The 26,323-nt window shown below is 32.8% G+C and overlaps 1 protein-coding gene and 1 long non-coding RNA gene across 3 annotated transcripts; both read right to left on the reverse strand.

Annotated features, from left to right (window-relative positions):
* Window positions 1-2,079: 2,079 nt before the first annotated feature.
* On the reverse strand, window positions 2,080-7,720 carry LOC131856495 (uncharacterized). The gene is made up of 6 exons (XM_059208289.1): window positions 7,709-7,720; window positions 7,370-7,576; window positions 7,062-7,274; window positions 6,580-6,957; window positions 6,416-6,478; window positions 2,080-2,349 (listed from the first exon to the last, which is right to left on the reverse strand). Exons 1-5 carry the CDS (start codon window positions 7,718-7,720, stop codon window positions 6,470-6,472), a joined length of 819 nt encoding a protein of 272 aa, XP_059064272.1. The 3' UTR covers window positions 2,080-2,349; window positions 6,416-6,469.
* Window positions 7,721-8,067: 347 nt separating this feature from the next.
* LOC131052396 (uncharacterized) lies at window positions 8,068-22,528 on the reverse strand. 2 transcript variants are annotated; one of them, XR_009358436.1, is made up of 7 exons: window positions 22,048-22,526; window positions 20,274-20,325; window positions 18,516-18,617; window positions 15,787-15,838; window positions 8,789-8,896; window positions 8,249-8,346; window positions 8,068-8,143 (listed from the first exon to the last, which is right to left on the reverse strand). It is a non-coding gene; the product is annotated as an uncharacterized LOC131052396 (long non-coding RNA). The 2 variants fall into 2 exon arrangements; XR_009358437.1 differs by having other exon boundaries at window positions 8,111-8,132; window positions 22,048-22,528.
* Between the last annotated feature and the right edge of the window lie 3,795 nt (window positions 22,529-26,323).

The raw sequence follows: 26,323 nt of genomic DNA on the forward strand, positions 1-26,323 counted from the left end.
CATTATATCCACCAATACCTTTATAAATATATAATTTGAAATGAGATATCTCAATTTGTATATTTTGAAGAGAAAAAGACATTAATACAAAGCTTTAAATTTTTTCTCAAGAATAGAATCCACCAAACAAAATAATCTTTAAAAAGTTTTTCCTAAATCAATAATATAGATTTAAGTATATTTATATTTTTGTATCAAATTGTAATTTAAATTTTGCACTCAAAAATTATAAGTAACATTTGGAGTTAGTTCTTTTAACTCAAATATTTGCTTGTTCTTGATTCAAAGTTAAAAAACCCTTAATTATTTTTACACCCAATCACTAAATTTCATTAAAAAATATTCATTAGAGTTAGTTCTTTTAACTCAAATATTTTCTTGTTCTTGATTCATAGTTAAAAAAAACCTTAATTATTTTTATACCCAATCACTAAATTTCATAAAAAATATTCAATAGTTTAAAACAAAAGGAAGAAAAGGAGATCAATATGTTAAAAGGAAAGAAAAAGGTTACCACCAAGAACATTACATAAAGACTATGAAAATTACATAAAGAATGTTCACAATTACTAATAGTTGGAAGGGGTCATGGTTCATTTACATCAAATTTTCCTTTTCAAAATCTAGTTCAAGAGAATTGTTGAGTAATACTACCACTATTCATAGGTAATTAAATTTGTTTTAGTGGTTTCAAGGAATTGAACTTATCTTCTAAGAGAATTATCCCGAAAAGAAATGTGCTAAACTTGGAAATGTAAAAGTTAAAATATAACAAATATAATAAAAGTGAAAAAAAAAAAAATTAAATAACAATTTTAAATAATATGAAAATAAAATTATAAAATAAGATATAAAAATTTAATATGATAATTACTATCTATAGAACTTTAAATATAAAGTGAAATTTTGAAATAAAAAATTTCAATCAAATTTTATAAATCATTTAAACAAGAGTTGTGAGACAGCATGGCCTTTAGCTAAAAACATGCTAGCAATGCATTGAAGTGTTAAAAACAATTAAGTAATTTTGAAAATAGTTAACAACTGATATTGAATGCGAAAAAGATAATGTGTTGTAGTGTTCTAAGAACTCGTCTTCAAAACTGTTATACAAGTAGACAGTGCAGAAGATTTATATTTACAAAAACCAAGCATATTATTGAATGTTTCTAGCTAAAGATAATTAACTAGTTATTTACAAAACAAAATAAGATAAGTGTTGTATTGTTTTCCGACTGGACTCAGATACATTACAATAGGAACAAATAGTAAGAGAAACCACAATAAGTTTCTCAGTATGACAATAAAATTATTTATTTTGTTCTCGTCTATCACAATGCATTAACAATTTCAAGTTTGCTGAACAAATAGTGAAAAAAAACACACAAACAAAACCAGTGTCCATTTGGGGATTTTTCCAATTCAGTAGCTTGGGCTTACAAAAATATTTTTAAAAAAGTAAGGCAAAGTAATTAGTACAATTAAACAAGCAAGAAATAATTTTTCTTTTAGACATAAAGAGAAAATAAACTAACCAGTTTTTCTGATCTCACTTAAACTATTATTGAAACTGCTTTTGAATGGCTCTGAAGATACTAATACTGTTGCTCTGAACATAAATAATCAACAAGCAGAACAATATGCAATCGCAGAAAATATGCATTAAAACTGCATTCAATGAGACCAGATATGATAAGATATGCATTAAATGACAATGAGTTGTTCTAATATTTACACTCACATTAGTTTGCATTTATCACAGTACTTTGGATTTAATAATATGCATTTCACAAGAGATTTCGCTAGATATCAATGTTTTTGAAATCGACGATGTAGATGATAAATATTTTTGCACAAGACATTAGAAAACCATCTCAATTTTTTTCTGCTCACATTTGATTCCTCATTTTTTTTATTTTGAAGATAAAACAAAAAATACCCAGGAAAATATACACCTGCCAATCGGAAAAATCTAAAAAGATAGAGGAAATTGATTTTAATATATAAATTATTTTAACTATAGAAAACTATAGAATAAATTTTGACTAAGTTTTCGAGGCAAAAAACATACAAAGATAAGTGAGATAGTAAAACTTTTTTTATTCATATAATGTGATTTTGAAAATAGTTAATAGCTGATATTGAGTGCGAAAAAGATAACGTGTTGTGGTATTGTAAGAACTTGTCTTCAAAACTATTATACAAGTAGAGAGTGCATAAGATTTATATTTACAAAAACTAAGCATATTATTGAATGTTTGTAGCGAAAGATAATTAACTAGTTATTTACAAAACAAAATAAGTGTTGCTTTGGAGCTTTTGATTGTTTTTAATTTCTCATTTGGGAACCTGCAAAATTAACAAAATTAAGATGTTAATTAGCAAATGAAATGTGCAAATGTAGACTCTTCAAGTATAAAGAAAGCATACAAAGATTGTGATACAATGAATTCAAAAGTCTCTATTGATAGAATGCTTGCACAGAAGACAGTAAAACATGCTGATACAGAATGCATGAGTATGCAACTAAATGCCAAGCCAAGCAAGTAAATACGAACAGTGAAGAGAAAGACAATCAGAAATTAAAAAGTGTCTATCTTGCAAAATATGTCAGTGGGGAATTTACACATTTGGTGGAGCTAATAAAACTGTGTGGAAATAAGTCTGAAGATATGTGATGTTCCACATGAACATCATTAGATTTATTTTCATTTTCAGAATAATAGTTAACCGTAAGAATAGGAAATACAAACTCCTTGAGTTATAAAACTAAGTGGAAATGCAAGTTGAACTGGCTGTGCCCAGCATAAAGAAATCCGACTAGAAATAAAGGAAGAAAACCAAAAATTGAAAGAAAAAATCTTTTAAGATCAATAGAAGAAAAAATCTTTTAAGATCAATACCCTGTTTGGGTGATGAGAAAAGAATCTAAAGAAAATCAGTGTAGAGCAACTAGGCAGACACTTGAATTTGGAATGACTTCCAAATTAGCGTCCATGCTAGTAGTTGAGAAGTTGAGAGGTTTTAATTTTACTTTTTTTTTGTTGTGTTGTTGTCAGGTTCTATGTTGTGAGCTAATGTGTTGATAAGGTTCCATTTTCATGACAAATGTTCTGAATCTGTAACTTTCAATAAACAGGAAAATTATTTGTTGTGTTCTTTTTGATAACTAGTTGTTGCTGTAATTTTCAGAGTATATAGAAGCTGCTAAAATTTGCTATCCTCCATTGGACAGTTTAGAAAGTTATTTGCCTGTTAGGTGGACTAATTATAGATTAATTACATATGGTTGTGGAAATCATAGATAAAGAAAATATAAACGAAAACTTCATTTTGAAAATGATGCTGCTACCACACCTTGGCACTTGGATCAAAAACCCATAGATATTTCTACAGCAAGTTCTTGAGGACAAAAACCGTCTGAAATAGTCACTTTTATAGAGAGTGCAACAGGGTCTGGCTGTTAAAGATCCACATGCATTTAGCTAACTTATAGGGTGTTTAGAAACTTCAAAAGTTATCAGCTGAACATGCTGGATACAAGCAGTAAGTAGTTTACAACAAGCAGATATTCTTTTTAACGCATGTAATTACATAAAGATTAAATTAAAAAAGTTCAAGCGTATTTCTGTTGTTAGAATCTTTTCTAGTTGCATTGTCTGAGTGTCTTTAGACTACATTATTTCATTTGTAAATGTTCTACAATTTGACCCGAACAGGGCAAAGCCCTTCTGCATCAAGTGGTTTGCCATCGAAGAAGGAAAAGAAGAAGCGGGCTAAGGAAAAAAGAGACAAACAAAAGCAAGAAGAAAAAAAGAAATGGCGTCTTGATAAGGCTGTTGCAAATTCAACTGCAATCAGGATAGAACTGGAGCAGAAAAAACAAAAGAGAAAGGAACAAGAGAAGAGGCTTGATGAAGAGGGTGCAGCTTTGGCTGAGGCTGTCGCAATGCAAGTACTTGGGGAGGAGGATGAGGTAATTCAGACCTTGGAATCGGATTTTACAAACAGAATACATCATTTCAAACCAGGTTTAAGTATAGGAAAGACAGAAACTGGGCATCGAGTTGGAATCAAACAACGAGGCAATACTGGGAGAAATTCAGAAACAGTGGTTGCCAGGAAAAGTGATGAACAAGCTTGGAATATGACCGCAATTTTGGAGGAACGATTACAAATGAGGAATGCAGATCCTTATTCTGCTGAAAGTGGTTCAATTGGTGAAGCTGAAAGCAGCATAGAGGAGGACTTCCCAGTAACCAATGAGAGAGCAAGGGATGCTGAAATAACTGCTGAGTTGGCTGCAGCATGAGCTGTGGCCGCACTACAGATTGCTGAAGAAGCAAGAGCTGAGGCAGAGGCTGCAAAAATGGAAGCACAGTTGTCCATTGCTAATGATTGGGGGAAGGGAGGCTATTGAAACTCAGACAGATTTCAATATAAGGCGAGTATCGCAATGAAAATTCCTTTTTTGGTTAGAGAATCTTTCCATGTGTCTATTTCCACTACATCCTTGCTTAAGGAAGGGAATTCCTGTATTTTTGTTTTTCTATATCTTATGTAATTTTACTACTTGTTTGACACCTGATTAATTTTATAGTCTCTCTGTTATTTGGTGTGTGTCTTGGGCACTGAACAAGTTGCTTATCATCTTATTGGTTTGTATTCTCTTGCAAAAGTATATAGTAAAGAAAGAAGAGAAGGATGATTGCGGCTGCTAAGGCTGATACAAATCAACTTCACCTCGCTTGAATAAACATGTGCTGCATTGACTCCGGTTTTTGGGGTATGTCAGGGATGCGAAAAGTGGATGCCTGTGTGTTCCCCTGAAACCGTTGAAACAATATGAATAGCTACTGAGGAGTGGGGACATATGCACATGTGTTGACTGTGAAAAATGTTGCGGTCAATGGTATTAACTCTTTTACCTATCTCGAGGTCAGGTTAGAATCATACTAGACTAATCATGAATGCACATAACTTCACATTTAAACATGAGAAAGGGAAGCTAAGTTAGATTGGTTTGATTTATGAAGTCTGGGTTACAAATGCATAAGTTCAAAAGGAACCCATTAACATACGAAAAAATCTTGAATTTTATCTCTAAAATGCAATTTTAGTTGTTTTCAAACTGCAATGTTCTCTTAGCATGTAAAACTCAAAGACAAAGATTATTGAGTCTTTAGAACATAAATGTGTAGCAAGTCGAAAGTGTTTTTCAAAATGAAAACTTAACCAAACTGCAACCAAGTTATGAAAGTGAGAGATATTAGACACTTGTACTTGTGAAATAACCACAAAAAATGAACTGCAAAAACTGCTATAACAATTGTAATTATTAAGTTCACTGTCGTTCAAGGAATTAGCAAATGAACTTAAAGAGGACTGTAGAACAAAAATATAATCTAGATGACTAGAAAGTATGAACTGCAGCTAACAAAAAAATGATTAAGAAATCAATAATGACGAGCCAAAACTAAACTAAGAGTTAAATCTAACAAACTAGCTAATGAGTTTTCACTAATGAAAACAGCTCACCATATAGCTAAACTAAATCAATTAGTTAAAAGCATAGTTCCTTGTAGACATGGGTGTATGGGTACTGTTGCAAGGATGCGGATCAAATTAGGGCAGGCCAGTAAATGAATAAGGATATCGCTATGTTATAGAAAAATGTAGTCACCAAGCTCCATGCTTGTTAATGAAATTTTCTGGTAACTTTGGTTAAAAATCTAATATAAGCTGAATGAAAGGTTAAGAAATCTAAAAATTGAAATTAAGGCTAATTGCAAATTAGAAACTAACTGAAGCGATCAAAGAATGAAACCATAAATTAAGAGTGAACTAAAAATGCCATCTCAATTTGATTTTTTTTTCATGATTTTATGGTTGGATTTTCTATAGGGGCCTACCTTTGGAAATAAAACCAAGTTTTTACAATGCATCCATAAACTTTTAAAAGTGCAAAATGCTATAGCTAGAACTATACTATCAATAAAGAGAGGCACTAACAAACAACACAAAAGGGAAATACAAATGGTTCTAAAGCCAGAATCTGCAATTACAGCAGCTCTTCTGCAGGACAAAAAGATAAATCACCTTTGGACAACCTACACCTATCTCTGCCAATGGCTACGTCCTCATGATCCAACTAGAAAAGATTTGACTAGAATTTTGAGTTTTTGGATCACTCAGGTATTACAAATTACATGGGCTTGTTTCAATTGTCAGGGGCTGGATACAATTTGGCTAAAACCATACAAAGTTCTAGGGAAAAAATTCTTCATTATAAGTATATAAGGCAGTAATGTTAGAGAAAAGTTCAAAAGTTATAAATATATACATATTTTACTTTTAGCCTTAAACTAAATATAATAAATAGAACAAGCATAGAAATGGGGATAATTGGCATTACCTTGAGGAGTAGTGTGAAGTGAAGCAAAATCTTCTTGAAAATGGCATGGTGCTTTTATACACTCTGCAATTTACACAAAACAATTAGGTCAGTGTTAGGATTAGTTGTAATAAATAATGGTTTTAGATTGTAGCAATGCAGAAGAGTGGTTTTCATAAAATTACATTGCTCGCTTCTTGTGCAATGGCAATGATGGAATTGTTCATGGCAATTGTGAATGTTCCTCGTATCTCGAACTTGCGCATGAGGTAGATAGCTGCAGATATGTTTTGTTTATAATTTTCAAATGTTATTTTTGTGAGCTCAGGAAAGTTTTGTTGCAAGAGTTTGGTGTGTAAATTGCAGTTAATAGTTCCATCTTCAGTTTCAATTGTGCATTGCAAGTAGTGTTGGTATGCAAAAGTCGTGGTTGATGTGCATGTGGTGCAGTGAGCAATGTTGTTGGCTGACAAGTGAGCTGCAGAAACTATGCTGTGGCACAAGTTGCAAAGTGGCTGGTACGGTGGTAGGTACACGTTTTTTGTTTTCAATGTTCCAGCAACCTGTCATTGGAAGAAAGATTGTAATGTAAGTGTTAAATGCTTTTGGAATTTAGTGAATGAGAATAATTGTAGTGTTCTAACTAATGAGTGTTTTAGTTGGTTACCTGCAAATTGGAGGAAGCAAGTGTTTGCAAAAAACCTTTGGTGTATTCGTCATTCAATTCATCAATGTAGGTGGATAGACTTGATATAATGTCACTTGTTCCTCTTGTGCTGCCGCGGACATCATTTTTTAGGAGAAGAAGTGGTGGTCTTGCTGAAGTTAGGAGCCTTTCCAAGGTGGCATAGGAATTGGTATGGACTTTTGGAACTGTTAGCTGCAAAAGACACAAATTTGTTTGTTAGTATACTTAATTATATGAATAATTTGCGAAGCATATAAATTAGAGTATGTTATGAGAAAATATCTTACAGTAGCTGTATCAGATGGCAATTCTCCATCTTTGACTTGTAGTTGAAATCCGTTTGGTTCTTGATTTTGAGATGCTACAAGGACGGCTAGTGTTCCAATTGAATAGTTGTTTGGTGAGTGGATTAATTGCGAAATGGTTGTATCAGGTGTTAGCTTTTGTTGCTTGCATACTTTATCAATACTTTCAATTGTTGTTTTAGCGGTTAGCTAGATACAGTAATCAGCATCTCCTCTCTCATATTGTGATTTTTTCTTCACTGTGAATTTTGTTAAGCGCACACTTGCACCAGGCAATAATTGGGGCAAAAAGGTGTCTATTAACTTATTGTTGATGTTTACTGTTATAGTCATTTGTCCATGGCTGTCAATGAGATCAACATGTGCAATCGGTGCTTTTGGTTCATTTGTTGAGCTCTGTTTGATAGCAGGGCCATATGCGACTAGTACATCACCTTCAAAAGCAATGGCAGATTGTGTTGTACATATTTCAATTATACTTGATGCAGGAGGGCTTTCCAACTTTGACCTGTAATGAAATGAGCAAGGTTAGTATGTACATTGTTGTGGAAGTATGTGTAAATAGAATTAGAACAGAGAGATGAGAAGAATTGGAAGTATAATAGTGAGAAGAAGAAGAGAGAGTGGTGTATTTCACAAAAAAATAAGAGATGTATTCTAGAATTTGAGGAGAACACTTGCCTTTTATGTTCTTGGTTGTTGTTTGAGTTGGTCGCATTGTCGGGGGGGTTGCTTTGGTCACAGGCTATTTGTGAGCTTCAAAACAATGCATGAGATGATTTAGTATGCATATTGTTAATGTATAGTAGAAAACAAAAGTATATTTTTCTATAATTAAATATAAGTGTGTATTGGCTATACGTATTTTCATTTTGTTTGCGTTTTTTTGATGACAAGTTGTGGTCAGATGCTGTGTCTTCCATTTTAACTTGTGCAAAAGCTATCGTTTGCAAAAGTTGCTGCAATAAATTTTCAAATGCAAATTAATACAAAAAGATGTAATTGTTTGAAGACGAAGAGTTAAACAAAGACATACAAAATGCATACTATTATTTCATGTACTTAGCTAATCTTTGATAGCAGAGTTAGGTAACTATTTGATGTATTTTATGTATCCTTTTAAATATTCAATTTTCTTGAATAGTAGCTAGGTTGTTGTATTGTAAGTTTTGATCTGAGTTGGTTGATAGACTGAGCTAATATTCCATTCGAGTCTTAGACAATTATTTCGTAGTTAAGGTTTATATAAAAAAGACTAGTAAATTGTGTTCTAAAGACAACTGCATATTAATTGGAAATCTAACATGTACAAGTACATGTAAAGGTTTCATGTATAAAGTCAATAAGCAATTGGATAAAAAGAAGAATAATTACCAATTAGAGGGGTTAATTGTAACTTACCAGAATTGGAGTTTAGATAATTGTTGCTTTTGATAATGGCTTTTTGTTGACCTTGATACAAGTTCCAGATGTGCAAAATAGGTAAAACACTATTTTGTTTTGCTTAATCTGCAATTAGTTGAAAGCACATTTTAGAACTTGACAATAAACTGAAGAAATGTTAAATATGTCTTTTAGCTAGCATTTAGTAGGTTGAATAGTAGCCAATTATTGTGTATTTCTAAAGATTGAACAATTTTTAAAGCAATAGTGAGTTTTTAAATGAACTTGTATGTTGTATTAAGTAATTGTGATTGATTGTTGAAGGTATTGGGTAAGATGTAATAGCAATTTAGAATTTTGAGTGTTATAGTTGTAGTTGTAGAACTATTGCAAAGTGGTCTGTCCAATATGTATCCAATATAGTGAAGTGTACAAGTGAAATATCAATATTGCCTATCCAAAAGTGATCTAATAAACTGTTTGCATGCGTTGTTGGCTTGTCAATAACGAATGACAGTTTGTGTTGTTGCATAAATTCAAGTAGTATTGTTTTTGTTTTTGTTGAATTTAGCATATCAATGTTGAAGTCTCCAACAATAATCAATTTGCAATTGGGTGGTTGTGACTTGATAATTTCTTCAATTAGATTGACTAGCTCATTAATTGGTGCAACTGGTGTTAAATAGAGATTTGTGATTCGTAAAACAGTGCCAAAGTACAACAAGTCAGTTGTTATTGATTCCAAGTGCTTTGTGGCGAATGTTACAATTTTTTGTAATGTGGTTATTTTTGTGCAACATGTTAATAGGCCATGAATAGCAAATGAAGGATAGCATTTGTATTTTTTATTGAGCAATGTAAGATGTTCAAGAGTCTTGTCTCTTGTTTCTTGTAAGCATAGTAAAGTTGCACTAAGCAAATCATGGTCATGGGCTATTTCTCGTGCATGGAATGCAAAGCTTCGTGTATTCAATGAGCATAGACTAAAATGGTTTGATGATGTAGAACAAAGGTTGTATTGCAGTTTCCATTGTGCTTGTGTTCGAAGGCGTTCCATCTCATTGTCCACCTTTTGTGACACTTTGAAATTTTGGTGTTGCAATTTGTGAATCAAGTACAATGATTCAATGTTCCTTACACGTGATAATGCAGTGTATGCAAGACCATGTTGATATACTTTGCAAGGGTCAAAAGCAAGTGCATCCATTGTTAGGCCTTGTGCTCTATGAATGGTTCTTGCACATGCTAGTTGGAAAGGAAATTGCATTCGAGTGACTATTTTTGTAGGTGTTTTGACTTTTCTAGCAATTCTTGTTATTGGTGTCCAAGAAGGCAAAACACCAGTTGTATATAGGGTTTGCATTCTTTGGCGACGCAACTTTCCAATTGTGGGGTCAATAAATTGAATCCAGACAATTTCTTCTTTCTCAGTTGTGTGTAATTGGAAAATGCCATCAGCACCATTGACTAGACCATCTTGTGTATCAAGGTTGCCAGCAATTAGCTCAACCAAAATTCCTGGTTTTACATAGATTGTGGTAGGTAGTGATGACTTTTCATTTTGATAATGCATATTGTCAATGGGTGTATCCTTTTTATCAATAGCATCTAACACAGAGCTTCGTAGGCAAGTAATTCAACATTTTTTTGTTGTGCTCATCAACAGCTGAATTTCTCAGGAACAAATATGGGAATCTTGGATCATTGGGTGGTGGTTTGTAGCATGTTGTATTTAAATAGCAGATGTCTTGGTCAGTTTGTTGAGAAGTCCTAGTGCGATTGAGTATGGAAATGAAATGTTCATTTGTTTGTCTAACTACAGTTTGCAGTTCAAAGCATGTGACTTCATCAATCCAAAATGTGTATGGGATTTTCTCATTATTTATTCTTGGCTCTTCAAATATCCAAGTGTCACATACAGGTTGTGCTTGGTAGAAGTCACCACAAAATATGATATCGACATTGCCAAAGGGTTTTGTTGGTGTGTGTTTGATCTGACGAAGTCTTCTATCAATATTGTATAGCATTGTCGAGCCAATGAGCGAAGTTTCATCAATAAGTAGAATCTGAAGTTGGTCAAGCTTTTTGCTTAAGCTATCAAGTGTGTTTGAGTCCAAAGGTAGCATTTTTGAAGAATTGCATGGCAAATGGAAAATGGAATGAGCAGTGTTCCCACCTACATTAAACGCAGCTTTTCCTGTTGAAGCAACAATAATGCCTTTAGGTTTGAGCGGGTCACTATCTAGTTGCTTACCATAAAAACGAATCATTGCTTGAAAGAGTACTTTAGCTGTAAAGGTTTTGCCTGTGCCAGCCCCGCCTGTCAAGAGTAAGTATATTGGTTTTTGGGGTGCAAGTCTCTTTGTCATTAGCACGTCCTTCAATATTGATTGTTGTTCTTTGTTCAATTGCCTTCGTAAACTAAAATATTCTTCATTACTCAGCAAAAATGGATGAGCTATTTCTGCAAACAATGAGTTGCAAGCACTATGTGTGGATTTTGTGTTTCTTGTATGCTTAAGGTCGGTTATGATGTCATATTTCTCTATTTCATTTTTATCTATGTTTTGGTAAGTATCATCTTCAAAATGTATTATTGGATACTTTTCAATATCAGCTTCTGTGGCAGCTTTTTCAATGTCACCCCATCTATAATCAATTTGTGCTGTAAACATTTTTTCGATCTCTGCAATTTGTGTTTTGTTTGCATTGAATGCTGCACTCCATGTTTTATGACCAACCAATAATGTTTCTTCACTAATTCGAAAAGGTACATATAACATAAGTTTTTCTCTACAATAATTCTCATGATCAAGATGTGGATTGTATTTTACATAGCGTATGATATGTGGTTTCTTTCTTTTTTTTGCCTTTGTTATGTTGGTAGAGTAGAAAGCTGTATATTCAGCTAGTGATAATTTGTCAAAAGCTTTTGGGCGTTGTGTGTATTTTTCTATTGCAGATGCATACATTATGTTTTCAGAATTATCTTGTTCCTTTGCTAATAGCTTAGGGATTTTTAACATGTAAACTCTATTTTCTAATGGCGCAGTATTGATAAAAACGGTTTTCCTTGAACATTTGCGCAATGGCAATGACAAAACAATGTGAACAGCTTGGCGGCTAGACATTTGTTGATAATTAAGCAATGCATTGCCCAGTTTTCGTATGATATGGCTCTTTTCATCATAAGCATGTGTACATTGTTCTCGCACTTGGCGAAATGCAAGGGACAATGTTCTATCTTGTTTTGTCATATATGAACTACAATAAGATGCAGCAACATATGCATCTAATATGAATTGTGTGTCTGTATTTGCATACCATAAAGTTGGCACTTGTTTTGCAAAAGCATTTATCCAAATATCAGCTGGGTGTCGTTTTAGCATGACAATTTTCCTTGACAATGTTGATTGTAGCATTGCAATGTAGTTTGCTTCATCCATTTTGAATTCGTCCAAGAAATTGTCAAATGTAATTTCTTTTGTATAGTGTTTATTTTCTAATTGCTTGAAGAAGTTTCTTGCTGCATCTTTGATTGCAGTGTCAGCAAAATGTAACGGCTCTAGTATTGTTGTTCTTTTCATGGGAGGTAAAGGAAAACTAAAGCGACAATTAGAGTTTTTGTATTTTTTACAAGTCTTTGTGTGATGATGTGTTTGCATTTTGACAAGATTTGCATCGAGCAATGAAGAATCAGATGAAATGTACTTGTCCACAAAGTTTTTTATTTCAATGTTTTTGCAATTTCCATATATAGGTGCATCTCTGACCCATAGCATAAAGTGTACATGTTCATTTCCTCGATTTTGGAATTCTGTGACAAAAAAATAGTCCAATACTTTGCCAAATAGCTCATCGTTTTCTAGCATCATTTTGCGGAATGCATTGACCTTATGATTGAAATATCGACTACAAAGAACTGGATTTTTTCTAATTTGAAAGTCTAAGTCTCTATCTTCTATAGTTTCATTGTGTTCTTTCTGTTTGTTAGTAGATATATGTTGTAATGCTTTGCATAGTGGCTCCCAAAAGTGTTCTGCGCTTGTTAATGTTACAAAAAAAGTTGGAGGTCCTAATTGTCTTATCATTGCAAAAACATTTTTCCTTGTGTTTTCTAAATAATCTGGAGATGTGCGAATACTTCTTAATGATCTAAAGCCTAACGGAGATCTTAGTATTTTTTCTAAATTTGTTGGAGTACGCACATCTTTTGCAAGCAACTTTCTACCTTTTAATTCAGATTTTCTTATGCACACCCATTGTAATGAAGATATTTGTTGTATACTAATTTTGATGGCTTTAAAGAAAATATTCGTTATGTGTGTAGCAAAGTCATTGTCTTTATGCATGAGCTCCCATTTTGCTATTTTTTGAAAGGATAGATTTTTTGTAATGTCAATTGGTCGTGCAGATCCATAGAATAAAGTTGGGAAGTTCATTTCTTCTGAGTAAGTGTCTTGAAAAATACCAAGAGGCTTAAAGCCTTATGACGGTGCAATTTCAATAATAGTTGTATCAAGGTCTTTGATTGAATGCGGGTCATTGAACCAATGTACTAGCGATTCAGTTATAGGCTCTTCATCTTGTTCAGTTTTGTCATTGTTCATATCTGTTTCTGTTTCAATATCTATGCACAAGTGTTCCTTTTTGTTTCCAAATAGAGCTTCCCAATCTTTATTTATGGAGATATGCTCTTTTATATACAGGGGTGTTTTTGATAATCTTGTTAAAGCATTCATTACACAAGTAGGTCTAACATTTCCTTGTAAATATGCATTTTCATACTCTAGTTTTCGTTTCAATTTGACTGCTATTGTTGTAGTTTCATCTATTTTTCTAGGCAATGCTTGTTGGACCTTATCAAAATCTACTGGAACATTGATGATTGTACCGTTCAAGCCATATTGTGCTCTTTTATATCCTAATTGTCTAATTTGTGCAAATGCAATACGCAAAGAGACAAGTCTTTCTTCTAAAGAAGTCAATTGATGGACAATGTCTATTTGTTCATTTCGTCTTATCTTGCATGGTGCAGCGAAAGAAGGGACTTTGCCAGAAAAAGTTGTTTTTGTACATTGTTTGCAAATGGGCTGCCCTATTGCAATTCTTTTGTCTTTGGTTGTAATGGAAAGTAAAGAGAAAGCATTGACAAATGCATTGTCAGCTTTGCGAATGTTTTTATGAAAATGCAGCATTTCACAAAGCATACATGGTTGTGTTGGCGTATCATTAATGGTTTGCAAGTATCTATTGATGGATTTTTGGATTGCATTGCCTCTATTGTTTTGTTGCTTATCTTTAGCACGGATTGCAGCTTTGAGGCATCGTAATTTGTAATTGTTTGAGGCTTTGTGCTTATCTGATTTGCAATGTCTATTGTTCCAACCATTTGTTTGTTGGCTATGTCTTGTTTTGGTGAATCTTTATTATGTATTGCAGCTTTGTGACATCGCAATGAGTGAGTGGCTTTGAAATTTGCATTACTTAAAGATGTAGTTCTGTGGGCTGGTGAGCTTGTCATAGGCAAAGTAGTTGTATTGCTTGTTGCAACATTTTGTGAACCAGTCAAATTCTGTTCACCATGATTACTTGGTTCAAAATTTGGTACAATTGGTAACAAGTCTAGGTTTTTTTGAAATGTAGAAGGCAGTGTAGATGCAGGTGCGGTTGCACTGAGTTCTACCAAAATAGGTTGCCTTATATGCATATTAGCTATTAGTTGTTGTTTTTTGTAAAGTGGTTCATAATGACAATGACATGAGTTGTGTTGAAAGCAAATCAAGTTTATGCTTTTTTTCGGTTTTGTGCAATTACAATATACTTTGGCCTTGGGTTGTTCACTTGCTTTCCATACATGTATAGTTGCATGAAATATGTGTGAAAGCCATAATAAACAAAATTCAGAACCTTCAAGTTTGCTTTCTGCATGTGGTATTCTGATCTTAGAAATGAGTGGTTGCAATTGCAATAGACAATTGTTTTTTGTTATAGTAGGGTTCTCATTCATGTCAACACATGCCAATGCAAATTTGTCTTGCACTTTCAATGCATTTGTCAAAGATTGGGCCATATACAGTCGTAAAGCAATTGCATCAAATCGTTCATCAGTTAGTAAAGCAATAGCAGCAAACATGCTTTCACCACATGGAGTTGCAGTTGTAGCAGGTCGACAAAGTTCAAGTTTGTCAAATGCATTTGCAACTGTAGTCCAGGCATTGTCAAAATCATTACATGCAATATGCAATTGTGATTGCATGCTTTGAAGGCAATTGTATGTGCTTATCCTTGAAAAGATAGGTTCATAATGTCCATCGGTTGGATTTGTATCATGGAAAAGAATTGATATCGTAGGATGACATGCATCTCTATTGAAATGCAAATATGCTTTTTTGTGTGTTATAGACCAAATGCATATGGGTATATTTAACCAACGTGCTAACCATTTTACACAAAATGTGTCACCCCAAAGTCCAACCTCACCATTGGCATTAATTTCTATTGCTGAAATCCTCATTCTACATAGATATGTATTTTTATCATGTATATTATGCAAATCATGAAGTATTGTTGGATGTAATTCATGCTCAAAAGAGCTCAAAGCTTCAGGACAACCACTGTGAAGACAATGTAAGAAATGATCGACAAGACCATTACGTAGTTCATTAGGTGTATATTTACAATGGAGCAAAACATGGACTGTGTCAAATAAGCAATCACCAACTGTGTAGTTGAATGAATCAATTCGGAAACAATTTACGTTGTCTAGAGCTTGATCAATTGATATCATAAGTGGTTGATCATGTGATTTGTACGTTTCTACTATAATTGGGTTTTTTGATGTATTTTGTTTCTTTAGACTAGTGTTCACAAGCATTTTACTAGATTACTGACCTAGACTAAGAAGATTTGTATCTATAGTGGTATCAACTTAGAAATATCTAATATAGACGAAGAAGAATGCAATTATATTTGAAGAACTGAACAAAGAGCACCTTTAAGAATCCAATACTGACCTTGTGCAGTAAGCATAACAAGGCTAGAACACTGTCTCGTGGAAAAGATAGCCTGCAACACAAAACCACAGCCACATTGAAAACAGCTCATACTTTGACTAAATATGAATTATGATCGGGAATCTGTACAAGAAATCTCATGTAGATTATTTCAAACGTATTATAGATAATTCTGTTCAAAATCAAAATAGGGATTTTGTGTTGTTTTTGGGTTGATTCTCAACATTCAAAATTCTGATTCAATCTTTATTCTAGCTGGTGAGACAGTTCTTTTTCAACATACTTTGCTAGTTCATACAAAAAACATGTTAAAAGTAGACTCATCAATCATATTGCACTTCACTAAATAACCTAAACTTTGCCACATTAAATTATAATCTGCCCTATGGATAATAACAGCCTAATCCCTTTACATGATTTGAAGTTTGGTAGATGGTGTGATAAAAGAATGTGCCATCACCCTCACTAACTGTGTTCTATCAATCAAACTATGCATTCTTTGATTTGTGTGCATCATTTTAGATATAAGTGGAATTTAAATGTTTGAGAATGATAACCACATATGTTGCATGATTTCTTAAGTTCTAAAGCAAGATTTTATGCTTTAAATTGTGTAAGACAATTATGATTGTAAGGAGTAGAGCAACCATTCAAAAAAAAAAAGTATTTAGCAATACTATTTTTTTATCAGCATCATCATGATATGCTCAACAAATAGCCAAGGTTGACAAAGACTAAAATGCAGAGATTGTTGCCTTGCAATGACGAAGGATATAGCTAAAATAACTAGATAATTGAAATAGGGATTCTATAATCTTTTCATATAATTCTACATTTTCTTTTGCTAATACTTAATGCAGCAGCTAAACAATTACCATATGTATTGCTCTTTTGTTCTGTTAAAACAGATACATGAGTTCATTGTATACATGAACATTACTTTAATGATATTTTGTCTTGTATTCAGTTTGTGTCAAGGGGTATAAGCTATAATCCAATCATTAAACATAAAAAATGATTATTTCTCTTCAAAAAGGCCTTGGAGCTTGATTAAAGGTAGCATTCAAGTTTGGGCATGTTTTAATTGTCTGTGAATATGAAACAGTCACCAGAAAAAAAAAAAAAAAGTGATTATACAAATGCTCAGTGATAGCCATGCAAATAGATGATTTTGTTTGTCTTTGTGCTAATTGCATAAGTGGAAAGTGCTTGAAACTAAATTCATATGAGGAAATGGAAAAGCTCTACAAACACTTTACTATGAAATCCAATATATTAATACAGGCATAAATTAAAACAAGTAGATCAGTCATCATACCTATAGCCAAAGATATCGAATCAAAACTCTTGCTCAAGCCACAGTCTTGTATATTGTTGTGCACTTGCCATGTAGCTAAACACATTTTAGCAAAGACAAGGGATAGAATATCTCCGAACAAACAAAAATCTTGCATACTGTAAATACAAGAACCATAATTCATTTGCCTTGGACACACTACAAAATTCAAGATAGGGAAGGAAAAACGTTCAGAAGCTAAAATGGATATTGAGTTCAAAGAGACTTGTACATTGAATCCTTTAAATAGTAAGTAAAACAAACTATCGTTCATTGAGGAGTAGGTTTTCCTGAGTTGATTTCAGTTCTATTAAATAAAATCAGTTCAACACAACATTATATTGGGTATTGGGTTTTTCAGAAATTTTATAGGTAAACATTTTTAATTTGGATTTTCTGGATTCAAGGAAACAACACTAAACTTGTAATGGGTTTTGTTTAAATTCATATGGGTTTTTTAAATGTCTTAACTTTGGGGTCTATACGTCCACAATGTTGCCATTGCTATTACCATTTACCTTAGTAGCTAAGAGGATTGATTTGTACTTGCTTAGTTTTCTATTATTTTTTGCATCGTGGATTTTGTCCAGTTGGAGAGATTGTTTACTTTCACATTGTATTTTTGTAGTCCCCATGTTGTCACTAGGCGATTTGAACAAAGAGAGCATACAATGATTGAAGATGGGGTTTATATTAAGGAAAGAATTCTTAATCATCGCCGCTAGTAGAAACATTTAGGTGGAAACCATGGAATTTTCACTTTAAAAAAGAGAATTTTAACGAAGTTTTAGATTTTATATCTCCAAAAGTTTTGTAACTAAAAGCTTTTTGATTTTCAGATTATGTGAGAAGGATGATCAAAGCATAGCAAGTGCAGGAACTCTAGGGCAAGAAACCATCATAAAAAACGCCTCGACTTGCTCTCACATTAGAGTGTGTTTGCAGGATTTTAGCCCTTGCTAATACATGGATTGCTAATACATGGATTATATTAGGTTTTAAAAATGATTTGATATTTTTGTTCTCTCTAAAATGATATGTCCTTGTGATGGGTTTTGAAGTTTGCCTGGAAACAATCATTTGGAAATCTCTTTACTATCCTTTTTGGCAAAATAATTGTTGTATCTCAAAACCTTTGTACATTTCCTAACAATGCCTATTGCTTTCACTAATTATAGGCTCAGGAAATTTCAAGTCTTTAGGCATAATCTTTTTGTATGCAGAATGGTCGAACATGAATATAGAAGAGATGATATAAGAAAGCAGAGATCAACTGATAGAATTGAAAAAGTAAAAGAATTATGAACTTGGGCATAATATCTGCTAGTGCTCGGTGAAACAAATGGGTCTGATAAAAATGTCAAAGAAACTTCCAAGCAAATGCAAATGATACCTGGATTTCTACCATCTGCTTGTGTTGTTTTGGGAACTGCTTGTGTTGTTCTGGGAACTTTCTGCAAACGATTTTCTGCCTTTCTAAATCTTCCACTCACTCCTGCTAAACAAGAATGCAACAAAGTAACGAACGCACAGTGCAATGACACAAATATTAACACTGCAGTTGGCAATAGTAAAAGACTGCGCAAGCCTCAAATTTTGATGGAATTCATTTGGCTAACTATGAACTTTTCAAATAATACCATAAGATTTCAATAATCTCATAAATCAATACCATTTGATTTCATTTCAAAAGCAATAGATATATCACAATAACTAGACTATATTATAGGCATGAACATCAATAACGCTTACTGCTTAGATTTCATTTGTTCCCCTAAATGTTAAGGATTTTTTACACTAACTTTCAAAGCATAGTTGCTAAGATTAAAATATGAGCAATAGGTTGTAGACATGAACATTGCATTTATCTTTAAAATCTAAATCAATGATGCAGTTTTTAAACAGTGCCATAAGACTTGAATAATCTCATAAATCAATACCACATGGTTTCATTTCAAAAACAAAAAATCACAATAACTTCTTTTCTATTAAAATTTTTGGTTTTTGGTTAAACTAGTAATAGCAATGGAATGTAGACCATCAAATATGTACTTTAAATATGTCCCATGAATTTCTCTAAATGGTTGCTGGTCCTATAATAATTAAGAATAGTTACTAGGGAAATCTAGCATGGGAATATGCACATAGCTGCAAAGAACATTTATACAGGGATCTCATAGATATAAAAAGTATAAGTAATAAGCTGCAATTTTTTGGGACAACATTTATATACAAATGCCATAGAAATAAAAAGTATAACTAATAAACGTATACTACCAACACGTACAACTAGTCAGTGTTCTATTGTGTATGGAACCTTAAGGTGATTTCGATGCTTACAAAGGAGGAAAACCATATTTTCCTAGAAATCTAATTTGGGATACATGGTCTAACAACTATGTAATATCTTATCTTTTATTTGGAAAAGAACATTGAAATTATGCTAATGCTCTTGATTGAATGAAATCATTCAATTGGTGAAAATCGTAGCAAAAGGTAAAAGATAAATAAGAAAATGTTTCTTATCTAAACCAATTAACTTGGCAAAGGAAGCAACATGACATGAAATGAACTAGAGTAAACTACAAGATGAGCTATCTGAAGCCTACAATTGTCTTCAAGCATCTTTAAATGTTGAAGAGCTTCACATTAATATTAAACTATCTTTGAGAGAGCAAGCCATTGTGTATTGTTATTGTATTCAAACAACTTTAAATGTTGAGGAGCTTCACATTAATATTGAACTATCTTTGAGGGAGAAAACTATTGTGTACTGTTATTGATACCTCAGAAGTGTCACATCACCTATTTAATTAGCATGGAAAACTACATCTCTGTAACTTATCAACACTAGTAGAAGCAAAGATATGACCTTAAGGTAATTTCAAAAGACAGAGAAATTTACAATTATTCAGATATCACTTTAAAAACTGTATCTATTTCTTTATTAAAATTAAAAGAATTACACTACACTTGTTCAACAATCTCTCTCTCTTACAGAATACAAGAACTCTAAGATTTACAGATGAATAAACTCCATCTCAGTGAATTATTACCTAGGCTAGATGGAAAAACAACCAAAGCCTAATATTTTGGTATATATGTTTGAAGAACAAATCAAAAGAAACAACTTTAAGAAATAGTTACCTACCTTGAGCAGTAAGCATGTGAAATTGGTAAGACTGTGTTGTGCAAAGGATACCCTGCAAGAAAAAAACACATTTATATTGTCAATTCATATCATAATATTATCCTTTACTAAGAATGGAAAAATTCACAATGCTTGAAATAAAAAGAAGAAAAGCTGAGTTTGGGAATCCATTTTCTCTATTGGGTGTTTCTTACCCAACCCACTTGTCTAATAATAAAGAAAAAAAAAATAACACAACTTCAAGAAAAGTGAACCCCAGTTTCCCTATATTCTGCTAAAATTTATATGCCCCCGAATCCATTCAAAAAGCGTTGCATAATAAAACTATTAAAATACTGAATATCCCTATCAAACTCCATGAATGATAAAGCCAGATGTATGCTCACTCAAGTTTTAGCCAACTGGAAAAAGGAAAAAGGAAAAAGATTAAGATTCAGGAATCCACTTTACTCCATTGTGAATTTTTTATCATACCCACTTGCAAAATAATTACACAACTTCAATCTAAATGAACCCTAGTGTCCTTGTATTCTGCTTAAATTTATAAATTTATAATCCTATGATTCCATTTAACAAGGATAGCTATTATCCCTATCAAATTCACACGGATTTCATTTAAAGAATACTTCATTCAATATTCGATACAAGACCTCAAATTCAATTAGAAATGCAAAATGTCAGTACAAAATGAATTTGAAAAATAAACAGGGAATGCATAGGATAGGCGCCGTGCACCAGTAAGCAATGTAAGAAGGCTACAGGCCATGCTGATACTGTAATACTATTATGCAAACGGAAAAAATGGAGAATGCCCAGGTTTTGTAACTGCCATGAAATGCAATGTTTGTAATATACACACAAATTTTGTCTGAGTTATTTGTTGCAACTGCACAAACAGCCTTGAAGGTGAAACCCCTACCAGTTGCGGGGAAATAACAATGGAATTGGTATTATGCAGATTTCTATCTACATTTGCAAAAAAGAGTCCCGAGCTTTAGCCTATTAAGTGCACACCAATGGAAGGGTCAAATTGAATAGGATTATAGAATTTTCCCTACAAATATTTGATAGGCGAATGGCTGACTTGGTGGGAGGATGGTTTGCCCCTCGAAATTGTTTGTTGGGATCAAAGAGTAGTTGATGGGTAACAAGACCAGCCTGTAGTGGTGTGCAGACTTAAAAAATCCCTAATGCAAGTGGACAACAAAACTATCCAATCTGATGTTGATTTGCTGGATTAAAAAAATCATATGCATTACAGAAACGACTCAAATTCCTGCCATTGTTGTGGCGAATTTTGTGGACAACGGAATATAAAAAGAAAAACATTTCCCCTCTTCTGCTTCGTTTCCAGCGATAAATCTATGATTTTGTAAGGAGAATTTTTCTCAACACAAGGACGACATGCAGGACAAAGTGTCTGTGCAGAAGGATATCAGTAGCCTTAGCCTATGCATTGGCCATAGAGCCAAAATTCTTGAAAATGAAAATGAAGCTAAATGAAAATTCTTCAAATTAAGTCACAGTAAACAAAGCTCCTGCAAAAAAGTCTGGATACTGTTCTCTAAAACCCCTGTCAGTGAACAAATAAATGAATGAAAGTCTCAGGCAATAATCAGCGATTCTGGAAAATACCCACATTAGTAATAACAATGAAGTTGAGCAATAAAAAAATAGGGGTTTTAATTAAAAAACAAATAATGAAATTTTTTACTAACAAAAACAGAGAAATAATGGTAGCTTTCTGCAACTAAGAATTGCTGACAAATCATACCTGGATTTATGCAGTCTTCTTAGGAAACTTTTCGCAAATAAAATGTTCTGCTTCCTTAAATCTTTCACCCCTGCCAAATGAGAATGCAACAAAATTGTAGAAGCAATGAACCTCAGTAACTATTCGATGCGAAGGCAGCCAGAGTATTTTCGTCAACTAAATTCTGCATTCAATAGCCTTTAATGAAATTTACTTTGTTTTTAATCTAAAAAATTAATGAAATGTACAGCGCATTTAAGAAATAAGTAAATAGCATTAATGAAATTGTACACAGTGCCAACTAATTTCTATATTTTTTGTTATTGAAAATTTATTTAAGCCCCCAGGAAAATTCTATCAGCCAATAATGTTTTTAGGAAAAAATTAAAATAATTTGAAAAATAAAAAAAATCAAAAGAATCATACTTAAAACTTTAGAAAACTTTAGAATTAAATATTTTTGATTTCATTTGACAAACTAATTGAGTTACATGAAAACATATAGTTCCCTGCTTAAGGCAGGGACTAATAAATCATATTACAAGCTCATAATTAAACTTTTTATATAGATTAAAAATAATAAAGAATAGAAATAGAGTTGTGGATTGAGTAGAGGGAGGTTGTTGTCGATCCGGTGAAGATGTTTTCAATCGTCTTGCCCAGTTAAGGAGAATTTTCAATCATAGATCTTCCATTTCAGGTTGTCCATTTCATATTAGGTTAGACTGATGTAGACTGATGAATCAATCCTCCCCATATAAACCAAATATTAAAAATTAAAAACTACATCAGTATAAAATTTTAACAAATTCATTGTGTAACTCATTTTTTAATTTTCCGTATCAGGAGGCGATGACAAATAAGCTTAGGAATGTCCCCTCATTCCTGTGTACCTGATTCATCCCACAAACCTCTTTTTAGATATGCCCTAATAACAGAGCCATTTGCTAATCCTATGAATGTCACCCATTTGCCATACCTTCATATTTAAGGTATATAATCCGGATGGTAATGAATGTAGAGCAAAATATCCCAAGAATGGTAATCTGTGTTAAAAAAACACAACTTCATGATAGATTTTCATTTTCAGTGATTTATATAATGCATTTGTGTCAAGAAACATACTAATTTGAACTTTGATTTGTAACTTGCAAGTCTATATATATATATATATGAGAGAGTTGTGAGTATATAAACAAATAAATAAATTATTTAAAAAAAAACTTTGAATTAAGGGTATGAAATGACAGCAGAGCTAGATCCGAATCACTTGTTCTTTGAATTACTGTCATCACCATATTAGCTTCACTGAGTTTCAATTTAAGGTTTTCAGAATCTTCTTCAGAAGATCATTTTATTGTTGTCCAAGGAATTCACATTCCACCCTGCATTACACATGGCCATTGTAATTGACTCCAGTCTTCTGATGAAGAAAACCTACGGCAGGAAACAGATTTGTAAAGTATCTAATTCATTTCCCATTTTCTGTTACACAAATGCTTAGATCTCTGTCAATTTTTGCACAATATTATTTCTGGTTTGCAAAAACACTGAAATGTGAAAACAAGAACCAAAGATAAATTTGAATAAAAGAAGCAATCTTTGTTTGGTATACCAAGCGTTACACACCGCTTGAATCCAGAAACTTTCTGTCTCGAGCAAGATTGACCCTTCATTAAAGCAAAATCCAATATTGTATGCATTTCTATGGAACTCTAGGCAGCCCTGATATTTAGTTTGCTTATTTTGTAAAGAATTTTAAGGTTTCTAAAGTCCATATTCAAGAAAATCTTTTTGAAAATGATTTCTAATACATTTAGAAATTTGTCTCAACTTCTTGAATCGTGTTACATAATACACTGTCAAGATGTAGATTTTCTGTAGAATTGTAGATTGGATCTCTTTATATGAATAGCTCTTTAATGTATATTAATACAAATCGAGGTGATTGATAATAAAAAAATTATAAAGACATTTAAGACTGCATGAAAAGACTATGATAAATCTATATGACAACTTAGGATCCAGTAACCCCACCTTTTGTCCAAGTAGAAAGTACATGGCATACAATCTGCTTGTTAATTGCTTCTCACTTGTGGTGGAATCAACTTCAACACAATTTTCCTGTGATTAAATTGAATAATTTGTGAAATAATCAATAAAAAAATAAAGATCCACCAAACACAGGTGAGGTATAATTTGGAAAGCACATAATCAACTGTAATGTGTAATTATATGCCATTTTAAGTAAAAAGCATTCTGAGCAATATTGTTCTTCTATATTACTGTACTTGCAATCAAACCATATATTCTGAGATGACAAATAAATCTTATTTTGGGTGCATTTATCTAGAAACAACTGTGTTCTATTCACTTTTCTTTACCAATTGTGGATAGAATATATTGTTTTCGCATAAAAGTTTGAAAAATGAGAACTGGTGTAGATAACTCCAACTTGTCTGATCATAACCTTTCAGTTTAACAAATACTGTTGAATATTTGCAATCAAACCATATCTTCTGAGAGGTCAAAACCATCTTATTTTGGATCAATTTATCTAGAAACAACTGTATTTTATTCACTTTTCTTTATCAAATTATAGATAGAACTCATTGTTTCCACAAAAATGTTTAAAAAATAGAACCTGTGAATATAACTCCATCTTATCTGACCATACACTACCAGTTTAACAAATAATGTCACAGTTGTACAATATGGAATGTATGAGAAATGAAAGGCATCAAGTACATGGCTCTTAAATTCCAACCAAAATAGGGACTTATATGGAGCTTATCAGTTTGCATTCAGGGATTAGACTAGAGCCCTTACGGATAAAAAGAACATAAATTACTGGCATGTCAAATGCAGCAAGCTCATGAATATTACTTTCAAACCATTTCTAAAATATACATGCTGAAGTATGAAACCAACCCAGAGTTATCAATGAGCGACATAAAGCTATTTTATCAAGCTGATGCATCTTCAGAAGTAGTTTTAGAAAGCAAAATTAATCCTCTAAAGAGTAAGAGATACCTAAGCTAACTAAAGCATAGTTGCAATAGATTTGCAAAAACAGGAAGAATATTGCAGATCAGAAATAATACTAATAGCTGCAAGCAGAGATAACGTATACATATGTGAAAAGGAGAATCTAAGATTGAGTTACAAACCCATGATTAAGTGGATTAAAGTTAAGACCGCAATGTAAGTACAATATATATCTTTAAGTGCACTTGCCTATAAGATTTGCAATTGAGCTTTGAAAAATTAGACTGTTGTGAATATCATGCTTACTGTTAAAGTTCCAACTATGCAGAAGAAATGAAGTATCAACTTACTCTTTAAATGGAAACTTGTGAATTGAAATCTAAACTGTAGATGGAGCTAAATGGATTTAATGCCTATTCATATATCTAATGCAGAATGATAAAAAAATAAACCAACCATAATGCAATTATCCAGACAAGACAAACAGATAGGTTTAGTCTTAGTTTCTGGAAATTTAATTGAAATAAAATGCTTTAAACACCATGCACATTCACAAACACTACTAATGAACCTTTATACTCGAGCAGTTGTTTACATATACTCACAGAGAGATCAAATGGGGCAGCTTTAAATAACACCGCATGTCTGCTCTACAGATCCTTTGACTGAATTAATATGAAACTCAAAAATGTTTAGTTCTGATAAAATCAATACATGAAGAAGGAGATCAAGTTCCTCTGTTTTCAACGCAAATCCCCTTGCTTTCTCTTCCAACGCAGTCCCCTGTATTCTCTTTGAATATTGTTGGTATTTCTTTCATCCTATCCTAAACCCGAAAACCTCTTTCACAGCGTCCTCCCTGGCTGCTCTCTCCAACAAATGATTCTGCTTCCCCTTCTTCAGTGCTGCCCAGCTGCCTGCATTTGTTGACAAAACTGGAAAACCAATTCCAAAAAGGATTTTATTCGTCCCACTTTCTGTTTTTTCCCTCCATTAACAGTAGATGCTATTATCATTAGTTGTAGGTGCTGTCTCCCGCCACAATGCATTGAAAATTGGGTTGCTGTTGAAGTCTGCCCTCTTAACACCAGTCCAACCCTTGAAGAATGACAAGCCTAGGTTAATTTTACCTTAAAACACCCATCACTGTTCTAAAATGCTTTCTTTAGGAGATTGTATGATTGCTGGACTTGAGTTGGTATTGTATTGACCAAATTTTTGAAGGAATTTTTGCTCACTTAGACGGAAAAATGTAACCAGACTAGGTAGACCCTTGACGTGGGGACTTGTACTAAGAGATTTAAAGACT

The sequence above is a fragment of the Cryptomeria japonica genome, chromosome 7, assembly GCF_030272615.1.
Source record: "Cryptomeria japonica chromosome 7, Sugi_1.0, whole genome shotgun sequence".
Classification (NCBI taxonomy): domain Eukaryota; kingdom Viridiplantae; phylum Streptophyta; class Pinopsida; order Cupressales; family Cupressaceae; genus Cryptomeria; species Cryptomeria japonica.